At 43.2% G+C, this 16,454-nt stretch overlaps 1 protein-coding gene and 1 long non-coding RNA gene across 8 annotated transcripts in view; one reads left to right on the top strand and one right to left on the bottom strand.

The window, feature by feature from the left end:
* Window positions 1-15,167, bottom strand: part of PPP3CB (protein phosphatase 3 catalytic subunit beta) — a 60,189-nt gene extending 45,022 nt beyond the window's left edge. For 3 of the 7 annotated variants that reach the window (XM_007963028.3, XM_007963031.3, XM_007963029.3), the window contains exon 1: window positions 14,947-15,167. In XM_007963028.3, the coding sequence (XP_007961219.1) occupies window positions 14,947-15,031 (85 nt within the window). In that variant the 5' untranslated portion in view covers window positions 15,032-15,167. Of the gene's footprint in view, window positions 1-14,541; window positions 14,664-14,946 lie in introns of those variants that run through there. The other 4 variants (XM_007963033.3, XM_038009059.2, XM_007963032.3 and 1 more) reach the window with 3 other exon arrangements.
* On the top strand, window positions 14,856-15,890 carry LOC103215998 (uncharacterized). Its single transcript, XR_490389.3, has 2 exons — window positions 14,856-14,959; window positions 15,569-15,890. It is a non-coding gene; the product is annotated as an uncharacterized lncRNA (long non-coding RNA).
* Window positions 15,891-16,454: the final 564 nt, after the last annotated feature.

Raw genomic sequence — 16,454 nt, 5'->3', positions numbered from 1 at the left:
CTAGACTTTGGGAGGCCAAGGCCGGTGGATCACTTGAAGTCAGGAGTTCAAGACCAGCCTGGCCAACATGGTGAAACCCTATCTCTACTAAAAACACAAAAATTAGCTGGGTGTGGGGGCGCATGCCTGTAGTCCCAGCTACTCGGGAGGGTGAGGCAAGAGAATCACTTAAACCTGGGGAGGCGGAGGTTGCAGTGAGCCTAGACTATACCACTGCACTCCAGCCTGGGCAACAGAGTGAGACTCTGTCTCTATCTCTATCTGAGATATATATATGTGTATGTGTGTGTGTATATATATATATCAGAGATATATATATATATCTGAGCATATGGTATACAGTATTTTCCTGATGCTTTAGGGTCATGATTGTGATTATCAATTATCACAGAGAAGCCTGTAAATGTACAGGACCAACTGCTCCTTTACATTTCAACTTAAAGTAACCAAAAAAAAAAAAAAAAAAAAACTGGGTTAGATTCATATCAATTACCTAAGAAAGAATATAACCACATTCTCATACCAGGAGAAAACATTAAGGAAAAAACTCAATCCTTTACAAATGAGATAAGAACTAAGGCAGAGGGATGCCAACCATTTCTGAAAGACTGAAATCACTAACCTTTTTTTTTAATTACTATTTGATATATAGTAAAATAAAACTGGACTTTATTTTCCCTTCACAAGAAACATGTATTATCATTACTTTTTACTCATCTAGAGTAAGGCATTAAAATATATTTTACCCCCAAATATAGCATGTCAAGATTCTAATAAAATAAAAGCCTCAAAGTATGTTTTTACCAACCAAAGATTAAAAAAACCATTATGCTATAACCAAATTTGCCCTCATGGTAGAGTAATTGTTTAAAAAAATAAACATTTTTAATGAACTGATTACTAAATAAATCAAGTGTTAATTTTGGGACATTATAAAAATGAGAAGGTTAAATATTTCTTACTAATAAACACAAATTTCTGAGATCAAGATAGAATCACAGTTTTTTCATCAGGTCAGAGAAATTTTTTTTTTTTAGCACTCTACTTGGGAAAAGAAACACTATTTAAGATGCTGTGTTCTGGCCGGGTGCGGTGGCTCACGCCTGTAATCCTCGCACTTTGGAAGGCCAAGGCAGGCAGATCACGAGGTCAAGGTTTTGAGACCACCCTGGCCACCATGGTAAAACCTCATCTCTACTAAAAATACAAAAATTAGCTGGGTGTGGTGGTGCACACCTGTAGTCCTAGCCACTTGGGAGGCTGAGGCAGGAGAATCACTTGAACCCAGGAGGCAGGCGTTGCAGTGAGCCAAGATCATGCCACTGCACTCCAGCCTGGCGACAGATCGAGACTCAGTCTCAAAAAAAAAAAAAAAAGGAAAAGAATAAAAAGCTGTGTTCTACATGATGAATATTTCCTATTTATTTATTTATTTTGAGACAGAGTCTCACTCTTGTCGCCCAGGCTGGAATGCAGTGGCGAGATTTCAGCTCACTACAACCTCCGCCTCCTGGGTTCAAGCGATTCTCCTGCCTCAGCCTCCCAAGTAGCTCGGATTACAGGCGCCCACTACCACGCCCAGCTAATCTTCATATTTATAGTAGAGACAGGGTTCACCGTGTTGCCCAGGCTGGTCTCAAACTCCTAACCTCAGGTGATCCGCCTGCCTCGGCCTCCCAAAGTGTTGGGATTATGGGCACCAGCCACTGCACCTGGCCTAGATGATATATACTTCCTAACAATCAACAACATAATTCCACTAATTGCTCAATTCAGTTCAAAACATAGAACTTCCCAAAAATCCACCTATGAGACCACTCCCTACTTCCCCCTTAGCCAGACACAAGTGGTACTGCATGTTTTCAAGCACACTGTGAATGCTCTACTTCAAGTCACACTGAAGAATTATAATGTATTCACCTGAAAAAGAAAGTATAAACTGACTCCATGCCACAGTTAGTTATCTAAAGACCTGTATTTCCTATTCTTATTTTTCAACTCAAGGCACTTCTACATTTCAAAACCAGCTAGGACAGCTTTGAAAAATGTGTACAGGTTGACTGGTAGAAAAACATCACCTACTCATGAGTAAAGGTAGATGAAAGCTATAGGGAATCAATGTTAACATAACACAGAAAATAAAAATTGGCAGTTTCAAATGAGTATGTTTTGGCTGGGCACAGAGGCTCATGCCTGTAATCCCAGCACTTTGGGAGGCTGAGGCAGGTGGATCACTTGAGGTCAGGAATTTAAAACCAGCCTGGCCAACATGGTGAAACCCCATCTCTACTAAAAACACAAAAAATTAGCCAGGCATGGTGGCCGCACGCCTGTCGTCCCAGCTACTCAGGAGGCTGAGACAGGAGAATCGCTTGAATTGGGGAGGTGGAGGTTGCAGTGGGCTGAGATCGTGCCAGTGCATTCCAGCCTGGGCAACAGAGCGACACTCTGTCTAAAAATAAAAAATAAAAATAAAATAAATTTTAATTTATCAGCAAATAAGAGAAAAAAGGCATGTATAGTATTGTTTCGCAAGTGGAGAAAGGAGCTTCAGCAGGAAACCTGACGGGGCAAAAGATAACTGTCGAAATAGAATTTGGCCTAAAACAAGTTGCTCAATGGAGAGTCAAAATTTTTTTTCATCAAAAATTAATTCTCTGGCCAGGTGGGGTGGTTCATGCCTGCAGTCCCAACACTTTGGGAGGCCAAGGCAGGTAGATCACTTGTGGTCAGGAGTTCAAGACCAGCCTGGCCAACATGGTGAAACCCCATCGCTACTGAAAATACAAAAATTAGCCAGGCATGGTGTCACACCTGTAGTCCCAGCTACTTGGGAGGCTGAGGCAGAAGAATCGCTTGAAGCTGGAGCGGGGCGGAGGTTGTAGTGAGCCGAGATCCTGCCACTGAACTCCAGCTGGGGCGATAGAGACTCTATCTCAAAAAAAAAAAAAAAAAAAAAAAAAAAAAAAAAAAACAATTAATTCTCAACTACCACTTTGTTTTGCAACTCCTAAAGCATTTTAAAGCATTTCCATATAGTTTTCAGGCTTTTTAAAGGTTTTTCTTTTTTATTTCTAATTCATCTTCAGCCAAGTATTTCTGCTTTTCCAGAGTTTTTTTCCCCCCTCCATATATACTTTTTTCTCCTAATTTTCAGACTATGTTTCCTCACTTTTCTATATTTGTGATAGGGAAAAACCAGAAAATAAATGTATATACATGCAATACAAATAGTCAACAACTGAAATGGCTAATAATAGAGGATTTGTTGGAACAATCTAAAGAGCTACAAAATCAGCCAGGCATGGCGGCTCACGCCTGTAATCCCAGCACTTTGGAAGGTCGAGGCAGGTGAATCACCTGAGGTCAGGAGGTCGAGACCAGCCTGACTAACGTGGAGAAACCCTGTCTCTACTAAAAACCCAAACATTAGCTGGGCATAGTGGCGTGCGCCTGTAACCCCAGCTACTCAGGAAGCTGAGGCAGGAGAATCGCTTGAACCTGGCAGGGCGGAGGTTGCAGTGAGCCGAGATCATGCCACTGCACTCCAGCCTGGGTGACAACAGCAAAACTGCGTCTCAAAAACAAACAAACAAACAAACAAGAGCTACAAAATCCCCTCAAAACCTAAAAATCTTGATTTGGTAACATTCATTTTGACCAAACTGTTCTGTTGAAAATCTTCCTTTTATCCAAATTTTGACATGAAGGGCATATCTATATAGTAACCAATAATATTCGCAAGGTATTTTCACTCACATTTAATGTATAGTGGCTAAAAAATTAGGACTGAAAAACATTTTAATTTAGGAAGTTGGAAAAATAAACCAAGAACACAGACTGATCAGGAATTGGGAAAGAGGGGGATGATGGTACAGACATCTTCTTAATGTTTCTACCACTGGGCAAAGAAACCTGAGAATTAACTGATCCTGTTCCCCAATTCTAAGCAACGACTGCCCTCTTAGCCCTATGAGGCCTCTAACTTCAACGGGGGTACAGCCTGTGTCAAGTGAATAACTTGACTCCAAAGTATCATTCAGATGCCTAAGGTCAGTTAATCCCATCGTGCTTCCCATCATTGCTGTCCTTGGCAACTATCCAAAATATAGTCTCTACATCTATACTTCTAAATTTTTGTCTGTATTTCTTTCCCTCATACCATTTCCTTCTTGCTGTTCTCCCTCCATCCTTTTAACTGGGGCCTTCAGAGTTCCTATTATAAGATTTTGTTTTAATCTATCCCACAATCCCTACACACAATCTTTTTTTTTTTTTTTTTGGCGGAGTCTCGCATTGTCACCTGGGCTAGAGTGCAGAGGCACGATCTCAGCTCACTGCAACCTCCACCTCCCAGGTTCAAGCAATTCTCCTGCCTCAGCCTCCCAAATAGCTGAGACTACAGGTGCACACCACCACACCCAGCTAATTTTGTGTGTGCGCGTATGTGTGTGTGTGTGTGTGTGTGTGTATATATATATATATATATATATTAAATGGAGTCTAGCTCTGTTGCCCAGGCTGGAGTGCAATGGCGCAATCTGGGCTTACTGCAACCTCTGCCTCCCAGGTTCAAGCGATTCTCCTGAGCAGCTGGGATTACAGGCATGCACCACCATGACTGACTAATTTTTGTATTTTCAGTAGAGACGGGGTTTCACCATGTTGGCCAGGCTGGACTCGAACCCCTGACCTCATGATCCCCCTGTCTCAGCCTTCCAAAGTGCTGGGATTACAGGTGTGAGCCACCGTGCCCAGCCAATTTTTTGTATTTTTAGTAGAGACGGGGTTTCACTATGTTGGCCAGACAGGATTTTTTTTTTTTTTTTTTTTGAGACGGAGTTTTGCTCTTGTTGCCCACGCTGGAGTGCGATGGCACAATCTCAGCTCACTGCGACTTCCGCCTCCCAGGTTCAAGCGATTCTCCTGTCTCAGCCTCCCAAATAGCTGGGATTACAGGCATGCACCACCACGCCCAGCTAATTCTGTATTTTTAGTAGAGCTGGGGTTTCTCCATGTTGGTCAGGCTGGTCTTGAACTCCTGACCTCAGGTGATCCACCCACCTCAGCCTCGCAAAGTGCTGGGATTACAGGCATAAGCCACCGCGCCCGGCCTCTCTGTTCTTTAGCTCTACACAGAATATTTGTAGTGTCTTGTCTCTCTAGTTTAATTAAATCTTGGGTCTCCTGAAGGATACTTCTCAAAATTTTTTTTTCAAAGTGGATGGTGCTCATTTTTCCACATTCCACTAATCCCAGCGGAGACTTCAGCATTCTCTTAGCTCTCCATTAGCACTTCCAACATCATTGCTCCACTAAGGAAAAAAGATGCCTCCTCCTTTGAGATTCATGCCTCTGGCTAGTTTACCCTTATCCCGGCTATCTATCAAACTAGCGATTATAGGCTGGGCTCCGCAGCTCACATCTGTAATCCCAGCACTTTAGGAGGCTGAGGCGGGTGGATCACCGCAGATCAGGAGTTTCAGACCAGCCTAGCCAACATGGTGAAATCCATCTGTACTAAAAATACAAAAATTAGCCAGGCGTGGTGGTGGGCACCTATAATCCTAACTACTGGGGGGGTGCTGAGGCACGAGAATTGCTTGAACCTGGGAGGTGGAGGTTGCAGTAAGCCAGGACTGCACCGCTGTACTGCAGCCTAGGCGAGAGTGAGACAGTGAGACTTTCTCTCAAAAAAAAAAAAAAAAAAAAAACTAGTCATCAAAAGCTCAAGTTTCTGGCCCACAAGTCTTATCCGTTCTAAGTTCCACCATCGTCAAGGTCTATGTGATAACCTATCTAAAACTTAAGAACTGGCCAGGCGCAGTGGCTCATGCCTGCAATCCCAGTACTTTGGGAGGCCGAGGCGGGTGATCACTTGAGGTCAGGAGTTTGAGAATAATAGCCTGGTCAACATGGCGAAATCCCGTCTCTACTAAAAATACATAAATTAGCAGGGCGTGGTGGTAGATGCCTGTAATTCCAGCTACTTGGGAGGCTGAGGCAGGAGAGTTGCTTGAACCTGGGAGGCAGAGGTTGCAGTGAGCCGAGATCACGCCACTGCACTCCAGCTGGGGCAACAGAATGAGACTCCATCTCACAAAAAAAACCCAAAAAAAAAAAAAAAACAAAACAAAACCAAACAGGAAAAACACAGGTATTAAGAAATCTTTACAGGGCCGGGCGCGGTGGCTCAAGCCTGTAATCCCAGCACTTTGGGAGGCCGAGACGGGCGGATCACGAGGTCAGGAGATCGAGACCATCCTGGCTAACTTGGTGAAACCCCGTCTCTAACAAAAAATACAAAAAACTAGCCGGGCGAGGTGGCGGGCGCCTGTAGTCCCAGCTACTCGGGAGGCTGAGGCAGGAGAATGGCGTAAACCCGGGAGGCGGAGCTTGCAGTGAGCTGAGATCCGGCCACTGCACTCCACCCTGGGCGACAAAGCAAGACTCCGTCTCAAAAAAAAAAAAAAAAAAAAAAAAAAGAAATGTTTACAGAATTAATGATTATAGTTTCCAAAATACTTGTTTAACGACACTAATTTATGTAGCAATGACAATATATTTATAGTGTTTTATTCATAGTTGACCAAGTACTTTCACATACATAATCCCACATGATTCCGAGGCACATCCTGTGAGTTTGGTCAGGCACATTTTTGTTTTTTGTTTTTTTTCCGACACAGTCTCGCTCTGTTGCCCCAGCTGGAATGCGATGGTGAGAACTCAGCTCATGGCAACCTCCACCTCCCAGGTTCAAGCAATCCTCCCTACCTCAGCCTCCCAGTAGCTAGGATTACAGGCATCCACCATCACACCGGGCTAATTAGTATATTTTTAATAGAGACGGGGTTTCACCATATTGGCCAGGCTGGTCTTGAACATATGACATCAAGTGATCTGCCCGCCTCTACCTCCCAGTGCTGGGGTTAGGGTCAGGCAAGTTTTATCTCCATTTCACAAACGATAGATAACAGGTTCAGAGACATTAAGTTGTTTCTCAAGGGGTTTCACTAGTAAGAAGTAGAGCCATAGTTGAAACTGAAGTCTTCAGAATGCTGCTCCTGTATCATCTGTCTTTATACCAACATAATGACAATTTTCTTTTGACAAAAAGAGACATCAAAAGGCTGATCATGGCTGGGCATGGTGGCTCACACCTGTAACCCCAGCACTTTGGGAGGCCAAGGCAGGACAATCACTGGAGCCCAGGAAATCGAGACCAATCTGGGCAACATAGTGAGACTCCTGTCTCCATAAAAAATAAACAAAATTAGCCAGGCACGGTGATGTGTGCCTGTAGTCCCAGCTATTTAGGAGGCTGAGTTGGGGGATCGCTTGAGCCCAGAAGTTTGAACCTGCAGTGAGCTATGATCATGCCACTGCACTCCAGCCTGGGTGACAGAGCAAGATCCTGTCTTGAGGTAAAAAAAAAAAAAAAAAAAAAAGCCTCATCATGAAGAATGATATAACCATTTGCTTGCCAGGAGTAGAAGTATGGTTTGGCCACATGCTTTAAGGAAAGATTCAATAAATCCAACAGCATTGTCTTCAAAATTTCAAGGTATCCAAAGGGTCTCTTTTTAGTTCATGGTGGTTCTTTAAATATATCTTTCCCTCAAAATTGGCTCCCGTTCCTGGCTTACCCCTGTTAAGGTATCACCATTCTCTATCACTCACACTTAATGTCATTGTTCTCTTTCTGAACTCTAAGTCCTATCGATTCTTCAAATTCAATTTTCTTAAATTTCCGTTGTTGCAATATTAGTTCAAGTTCTTATCATTTACCAGAAAAATATTTTCTTCCTCTTTGACCGAACAAAGTAGTAAATTAACCTACTCAAAAACTTGGGGTAGTTTCTTAATGACTAAAGAAAAAAGAAAAAGAAAACCTTGAATCTTATTTTCAAGATTCTTCTTAATTTAACCATTCTATCTTTTACATATCATTCCAATCTTTGCATCTAACTACAATTGCCCAATTTAATCTAGCCCTAAAGCAAAATTATTCTGATTATTGTTTCCTAAAAAACTGTTGCTCACCTATTTCACTTCCATACTCAATCACTCATCCAATATACTCACCTTCTAATATTAGTAGGAATTTGTGTCATATCTAGTTTTTCATGCCTTGGTCATCCCCCACTTGGATTACTCCATTAATCTCCTAACTAGACAACCTTCTCCCCCACCAATAATTTGTTGCACACAACATGACCAGAATTAGCCATCAAAAAACAGAATACTAGGTTACTATTCTACTTTAAACCTTCAATAATAATAATAATAATAATGGTGATGGCTACCACTGGTTGAGTACTCACCATGTGCCAGGCCAGGCACTGTGGTACCTACTTTACGTGCACAGTCTCTATTAATTCTCCAACAACCCTATAATAAGATTTTATTAGTTCTACTTTACAGATAAGAAAATTAAGGCTTGGGGATGTTAAGTATCTTGTCCATGGCAAAAAGGTTATTAAGTGGTAGAGCTAGGATTCAAACCCAGGCAGTCTGACTCCAGAGCTTGTGTTTTTAATTATCCAGGTACTATATACTGCTATATTGCTTAATAGCTTAAGTTTCAGCTCCTCAACTTGTAATACAAAAGATCCTTTCTAACTTCATTCCTGTCACTCCTTGCCAAGCACTTTTACATACTTCTGCCATACATTTCATACTTTTTTCAAACTCCATGCCTTTCTGCTTGTTTTCCCTACTCTAGCCCCACTTTCTGTCTGGCGAAATTCTACTCATCCTTCAAGGACTTCCTAGAAACATTATCCTCTCAGTGATGCTTTCCCTCAAAGTAAGATAGCCAGTCCCTTCTTTACAGCTCCAGTAGCGCTTTGTACCAAATTCATTATATTATTTATTTATAATAGTATGTTCCCCACTAGAATGCCAGCACTACAAGAAAATCTATCTTACTTAATATTCTATTCACTTCTGTATCATCAATGCCTAGCACAATGCCTGGTACAAAGCTGGTACTCAATAATCATTGCACAAATAAATGGTCCCAATCCTCTATTTTAATTCTAACCATCCATCAAGGCCACTTTGCTTCTATACAAGCCATTCCTAGACCATTCCAGTCCAGAGTCATCACTACCTCCTTTGAACTCAGACAACTTGCTGGCTCAGTAACCTGGCAATTATTAACTATACCTGTCCTTATGACATATATTGATAATTTTTCAAGAATATTCATGAATCAAGACTGTATTTTATATTTTATACTTTTGTTGTTCTCCTACAGTTTTGTGATACAGCAGACATTTAATAAATATTTGCTATTTCACAACTGTCATGTTCCAAAATAAATTTTACATACCATACACAGATGATGCCCAATTAGCTTCAGCTTATTTCATTTCTGGGTATAAAAAACATTTTTTATGGTGAAATGAAGTCATATGATTGGCATACTTTGTTTAATAAATCAAGGTTCTTTTTACAAAACTTTTCCTTACAACTCTTGCCAATTCATTCAATAGCTCTGGAACCTGAAGCTTTTGCCTCACTACTGAGCAGCTGTATATCCAACTTGGCATTTTCCTTTTAAGGTAACTTGTTACCATAGTGTTCCCTTTCCCTTTCCCTCTCACTCCATCCCCTCACAGTCTCTTTTTCTCTCTCTTTCTGTTCCTTTGCTTTCACTAGGACACATGGTACTGAAGATTTAATTTATTTATTTTTATTTATTTATTTGAGACAGAATATCGCTCTGTCACCCAGGCAGGGGTGCAGTGGCACCATCTTGGCTCACTGCAGCCTCCATTTCTCGGGTTCAAGTGATTCTCCTGCCTCAGCCTCCGGAGTAGCTAGGATTACAGGTGCTTGCCACCACGCCCTGCTGCTAACTTTTGTTTGTTCGGTTGGTGGTTTTTTTTTTTTGAGACAGAGTCTCGTGCTGTCACCCAGGCTGGAGTGCAGTGGTATGATCTTGGTTCACTGTAACCTCTGCCTCCCAGTTCAAGCGATTCTCCTGCCTCAGCCTCCTGAGTAGCTAGGGCTACAGGCATGTGCCACCACACATGGCTAATTTTTGTATTTTTAGTAGAGGTGGGGTTTCACCATGTTGGTCAGGCTGGTCTCGAACTCCTGACCTCAGGTGATACGCCCGCCTTGGCCTCCCAAAGTGCTGGAATTACAGGCATGAGCCACTGTGTCCGGCCAAATTTTTGTATTTTCAGTAGAGATGGGGTTTCACCATGTTGGCCAGGCTAGTCTCAAACTCCTGACCTCAAGTGATCCTCCCGCCTCGGCCTCCCAAAGTGCTGGGATTACAGGCATGAACCACTGCGTCTGGCCTAAAGATTTATTTTAGTATGGTTAACAGTAATGGAAGTGGAAAGTAAAAAAAAAATAATTTCCAGGAGTAATCTTTTTACATAGGTAAGTCCAAAAAATAGACTTTGTAAACAAAAATTAAAATTCAAGCTGCTTTAAAATATAATGAAATAGAACTAGCAAGAAACACTGAAGTAGCTATGTCACGCCAAGGCTATATGGATTATCTGAAAATAAGTTATCTGGCTGGGTGTGGTGGCTCACGCCTATAATCCCAACATTTTCGGAGGCCAGGGTGGGCGGCTCACGTGAGGTCAGGAGTTTGAGACCAGCCTGACCAACATGGAGAAACCCCGTCTCCACTAAAAATACAAAATCTGCCGTGTGTGGTGGCGCATGCCTCTAATCCCAGCTACTCAGGGGGTTGAGACAGAATTGTTTGAAGCCGGGAGGTGGAGGTTGCAGTGAGCCAAGATCACGTCATTGCACTCCAGCCTGGGCAAGAAGAGCGAAACTCCGTCTCAAAAAACAAACAAACAAACAAACAAACAAATAATAAGTAATCCTCCTAAAGCAAAGGTACTAGAAAACACTTCAGTCAAATGACTTCAGATTTATAAGCAGGACAACTGACAACAGCATGTAAATGAATTCTAAGGTTGCCAATCAGAAATATTTTAGCTTAAAAAAAATTAAAACACATAAATTCAGCATTTAAGTTCAATCTGAAAGTCTCATAATTTGAGGTTAATATAACCCAGCAAATAATGTTAAGAAAATGACTCATGTTATAGGTGCTAAATGAACATATACCCAATATTGACAATGCTCTCTAAGTAAAAAGGTGAATTTTTCTATTAATACTAACAGTCTTGATACTCTCAAGAGACAATCCAGCTTTACAAATCTAGAATCTGGTATACAAAGCAAAAAGTACATTTTTTAAGTATCTGGGGAAAAAAGGAGGTATCTAGGCAATGCAGGTCAAGTAAACTTTGTGGGGAGGAGAGAAAGCAATATTTATCAATTCAGGGTTTTGTGCTTTAATTACCTATACCAGCTTTGCTGATGTGGTAAGAAAGCACACATGCAGATACGGTTAGATATTTTTCCTAATTTTTTTCCATTTTCTTATTTCCTACATAGCTAAAGAATGCTTAATAGAACATAATTAAAAGGGTATATACCATCTCACTTAATAAGGTGGGTTAGATCAACTTTCAAACAGAGGAAGAATTTGACTTGAGCCAGCAGTTGGAGTAGGCTCAGAACTGAATTTAATCAACCAAAAACCTAATCACCCATAATCAATGACATGGAATTACCACTAATAATTTTAGTGACAAGCTAATCATATTTACATATGAATCACCTACAGTATTCCAAGCTCCCAAATTTCACAAAAAGTGAATTTCAGGTATCTGATCTTAAACACAGAAAGACCTATACACCCTTAAAAACCTGCATGACCATAAAATGTAGGCCTTATGACTAGAAACATAGAGTATAAAATTTTAGACACTAAGAAGTTTCAGGGAGGCAAGCCAGGCGCGGTGGCTCACGCCTGTAATCCCAACACTTTGGGAGGCCAAGATGGGAGGATCATGAGGTCAGGAGTTTGAGACTAGCCTGGCCAACATGGTGAAACCCCGCCTCTGCTGAAAAATACAAAAAATTAGCCGGGCATAGTGGCGCACACCTGTAATCCCAGCTACTCAGGAGGCTGAGGCAGGAGAATCGCTTGAACCCAGGAGGCGGAGGTTGCAATGAGGGAGATTGCACCATTGCACTCCACTTGGGCAACAAGAGCGAAACTCTGTCTCAAAAAAATAAAAGAAGTTCCAGGGAGAAAAAGACTACTTGCATTTAATGCCAACAGATGGTCTCCATAATATTACTACTAAGAAAATGTATGGATACAAAACTACCACCACATTGTGGACTTAAAAGAAATTTGGATTTTAACAAGTTAAACTTAAGCTGAACTCACACAAGTCATCATTTATCTCAGGCAACCAGTATTCTGTACCATCAGGTATCACATTATAGTATAATTACTGAATAACAGACAAGGAAGAATCCTGAAAATGAAATTTAAAAGTGGATTTCTGGATTTGTAAGAAAGGTGAATTTCCCAGTAAATGCAGGAGACTCCATGAGCAGTGCAAAGTAGTCTGTTACACACCATCTTTAAACACATAATCCATACAGCATTCCAACTGGTTAACAAATTCCATAAAAAAATGAAAGTCTCTATGAAGAGGGCTCAATGAAGCACAAGAAATATGATAACCATGAGATTTAACTATAATTTTCTATATTAACAAGCTCCTTTCCTATTTATCTAAATCAAATGGCTTTTATTCCACACCAATAATCTGCAAATATGACTGCCTTGGACTCACAACTCACCCCTAAGGAATCTGCCTTATGTTTGGAATCTTATTTTCACTGCATTAAAGCAGTACAGAAAAAAACATTACCATATATATGACAAGGAATAAGAAGATTCACAAGCATAAGGATAGCATAAACTCATTGTTCAGGAATGTGATTGGTTACCCCATCTAACAGTCTGGTGAAAAGTGCCCAGGGAAATGAACACACAACACAGAAATACAGTCAGAAAATGACTGTAGCCAATATCCCGTTCCCACCCCCACAAAACTCCAGGATTTCTTGACAGAATGAATGCCTGCATCACTTTTTTTTTTTTTTTAAAGATTTATCTGTATAAGGATTCCATAAATTCTTTATTCAGCTCATTCCAATGCCTGGCCCAACTGGATATACTAGTAACTTACGCCTAGGTGCAAATCAGTGTTTTGTTTTTGTTTTTGGAGACAGGGTCGGGCTCTGTTGTCCAGGCTGGAGCACACTAGCGCAAATCTGGGCTCACTGCAACCTCCGCCTCTCAGGCTCCAGCGACTCTCGTGCCTCAGCCTCCCGAGGAGCTGGGACTACAGGGGAGCGCCACCATGCCCGGCTAATTATTATTTTTTGTATTTTTGGTAGAGACAAGGTTTTGCCACGTTGCCCAGGCTGGTCTCCAACTCCTGAGTTCAAGCGATCGGCCTGCCTCATCAGCATCCCAAAGTGCTGGGATTACAGGTGTGAGCCATCACACCGGGCCAAATTAGTATTACTCTTTTAAGAACCAAAGAAGGTTCAGGTTTAAAATTTTTAATTAAAAAAAAAAAAAGAAAAAAGGTTTCCTTGATTTTTTTTTTTTTTTTTTTTTTTTTAAACGGGGTCTCCCTCTGTTGCCCAGGCTGGAATGCAGTGGCATGATCTCGGCTCACTGCAAGCTCCGCCTCCCAGGTTCACGCCATTCCCCTGCCTCGGCCTCCCAAGTAGCTGGGACTACAGGCGCCCACCACCACGCCCGGCTAATTTTTTGTGTTTTTAGTAGAGACGGGGTTTCACCGTGTTAGACAGGATGGTCTCGATCTTCTGACCTCGTGATCCGCCCACCTCGGCCTCCCAAAGTGCTGGGATTACAGGCGTGAGCCACCAAGCCCAGCCGTTTTTAAATATTTTAATGGAAACATATGAGTCAGATTTCCAAAAGTAGGCTAACAGTGTTTAAATACTGTGCCAGTGTATTTGAGAAGCTGAATGAAAACAAAAGTACCTATGTTTTAAAAATAAATACAATACAAATAAGGAAAAGTTTATTCTACGATTTCAATTTATCAATCAAGATACATGGTAAAGAGAATCATTTCAATTATTTTTCACCTCCACAGCAGTGTTTGAGGTTGGTAGGCTCTCCCAGGAAGCTTGGAATCTTAAGCAACTCTCAATTAGCTCTCAATGTCTCTATTTTAAATTAATCTGCTGACCTGTTGTGGGTAAACATCCATAAATTCTGCCCTGGCTGAGAAACATTTAACTTTTTCGTCTAGGATGAGTGTGTGGGTGTGTGTTTGTAGGGGAGGGGTAACCCCTTTTGACCAAAGTGTTGACGGTTTTCTAAGTAAATATTTTCTATCCACAATTATTTTGTTGTGGTTTATGCTGCTTTCTCTCCCTTTCTGCACTATAAAGGCTGGCCTCCCAATTCCTTACCCAACCCTTCACCAAGGTCCAATCCCACAAGGTTCCCCCAGTTTCTGCTCCGGGTGGCACCTGACGGCCAAAAGTGAACCCCTGCGGCTGTCGCTAGCTAGACGCGGATAGGGCGGACGACTGTCACTGGGGAGCAAGCGTGAGCCAAAGCCGAGGTGATTTCTGACTGCTCACCGGCGGGCCTCGCGTGGCTGAAGGTCTCCGAGCCCCTCAGTTCGCCCCGGCAAGCCAGAAGTGCAGCTGTCGCGGGGCAGGAAACTAATCGCGGCCCCTGCGCCACTTTGACAGGCCGAGTGGGGAGAAAAGGGGCTCACTGCAGCTAACAGCCTCAACCCTTGGGCTAGGAAGCCACAGGAGCAAAACCTCCGCCCCGGCCTGAAAGCAACCGGTAGACCGCGAAGCCACTGCCACCGACTCAGTCCTGCCCAGCAGGGGCCCGCCCAGGGGCCACTCCCCAAGGGAGGCAGCCACTCACTCGCCCGCCCTTCCGGGCCCACTCCCGAGGGGACGGTCTCCCGCCCGCTCTCACACACAGCTAGCTCCTCAGGCCAGGCCCCCAGGGCTTCGTCCACCTCTCACCTTTGACGACGCGGTCAGCCCCGGGAGGGGGCGGCGGGGGCGGGGGCGGGGGCGGTGCAGCCCGGGCCGGCTCCGGGGCGGCCATGCTGGGCCCGGGGCTCGGCTAGGCTCTGGGCCGGGCGGGGTTGGGGGCGGGGGCGGCGGCTACCAGAGCCAAGCGGCGGCGCCGCCGGGGAACATGGCGGACCCTCTTTCCCTACAGAGGGGCTAAGACCGGCATGCACTGCGCGTGCGGGGGTGGGGGCGGGGTAGGCTCTAGGGACTTGGGCAAAATTACCGAGGCTAGGAGAGAAACAGGACAGGGCCAAGGGATCAGGTTAAAATTCTTTGCATGCGGAATCAAGAATGAGGAGATGGGGCAAGTCTGTAGCTAGGTGCTGCGATGAACGACTGCGAGGAAACACACCCGCTCTCATGGCATTCCCAGTAAACTGAGGAGACGTGATTAAACCTCAGGATCTCCTACTAATAGAGAAACAAATGTATAACGATTTAGCTACCAGATCTGAATACTAAAGGGTTGGCAGGGGACCACAGAATAGAGGAAGCATTGTAGGTTCTAGAGTGGAGAAAGGACCATCCAAAATGCAGTTTGAAAGATAATTCTGGCCTTTGTGTTTAGAGTCTGGAATTGTCAAGAGTCTGAAGGCACAGAATAAGAATGCAGCTAGAGAAATTTCGGCGCCACAGTTTGTCAAAACAGGTAAGGGGAAGAAAGAAGATGACACCAAGAGATGTGCAAAGAATCTGAAGAATTCACCTGAAAAGGACACAGCCTCCTCCTGGAAGGCAGAGGAGTAAATAGGGAATTGGAAATTAATTCCTTATTTCTGTGCATGCACAGAACCTGGGCCCAGGTGATTATGGACCCTTTATAGAGACCAAGGTGACTGACATTCATGGGAAAGGGGGTAGAGGGAAAAGAATTGACTGTTTATCAAAAATTATTAGACGAGTGCATCCACGACACCAGGAGATATGTTGAATCATGGACAGGGACCAGCATGTCCACTAAGCTCTATATATCTTGATGGTGCAGGATCCAAGTGGGATGGAACAACAAATTCCTGCCCATCGTCCTGCTCAATAATACATGTGCTCAGAATCTGTTCATAATGGATGGTGATAAGTAAGTAGTAGCCCGAAGGTCTCAGGAAGAGTACCTTTCCACCTCTTCTTTGTGTCAGTTTCAATCCTGAGACCCGAGGTGAAAGACGAAGGGAAAGACCAACAATGGGTATTTTCCAAAAAGGGAACCCACAAGCTATTATTTAGAGAGAAGAGTCTCAGGAGTGAGGCACGGGTGAAAATGGATTTTTCTGGCATGGAAGGGCCGTAACACTACAGGGGAAGGGAAAGGGAAAGGCCCCCATGGAAGGAGAGGAAGGAACAGGAGGCATGTCACAAACTTATAAGATAGAGGAAAGGCACCCAGAGTACATCGATCAGGAGTGAGTTTGTAAGAAGAGCTTGAATCCCCAGAAAATCTCCCTAAGGAGGGGAGGAAG

This window comes from Chlorocebus sabaeus, chromosome 9 (genome assembly GCF_047675955.1).
Source record: "Chlorocebus sabaeus isolate Y175 chromosome 9, mChlSab1.0.hap1, whole genome shotgun sequence".
NCBI lineage: Eukaryota > Metazoa > Chordata > Mammalia > Primates > Cercopithecidae > Chlorocebus > Chlorocebus sabaeus.
The sequence above is the reverse complement of the archived record's forward strand: the minus strand, read 5'-3'. Positions and strand labels throughout refer to the sequence as shown.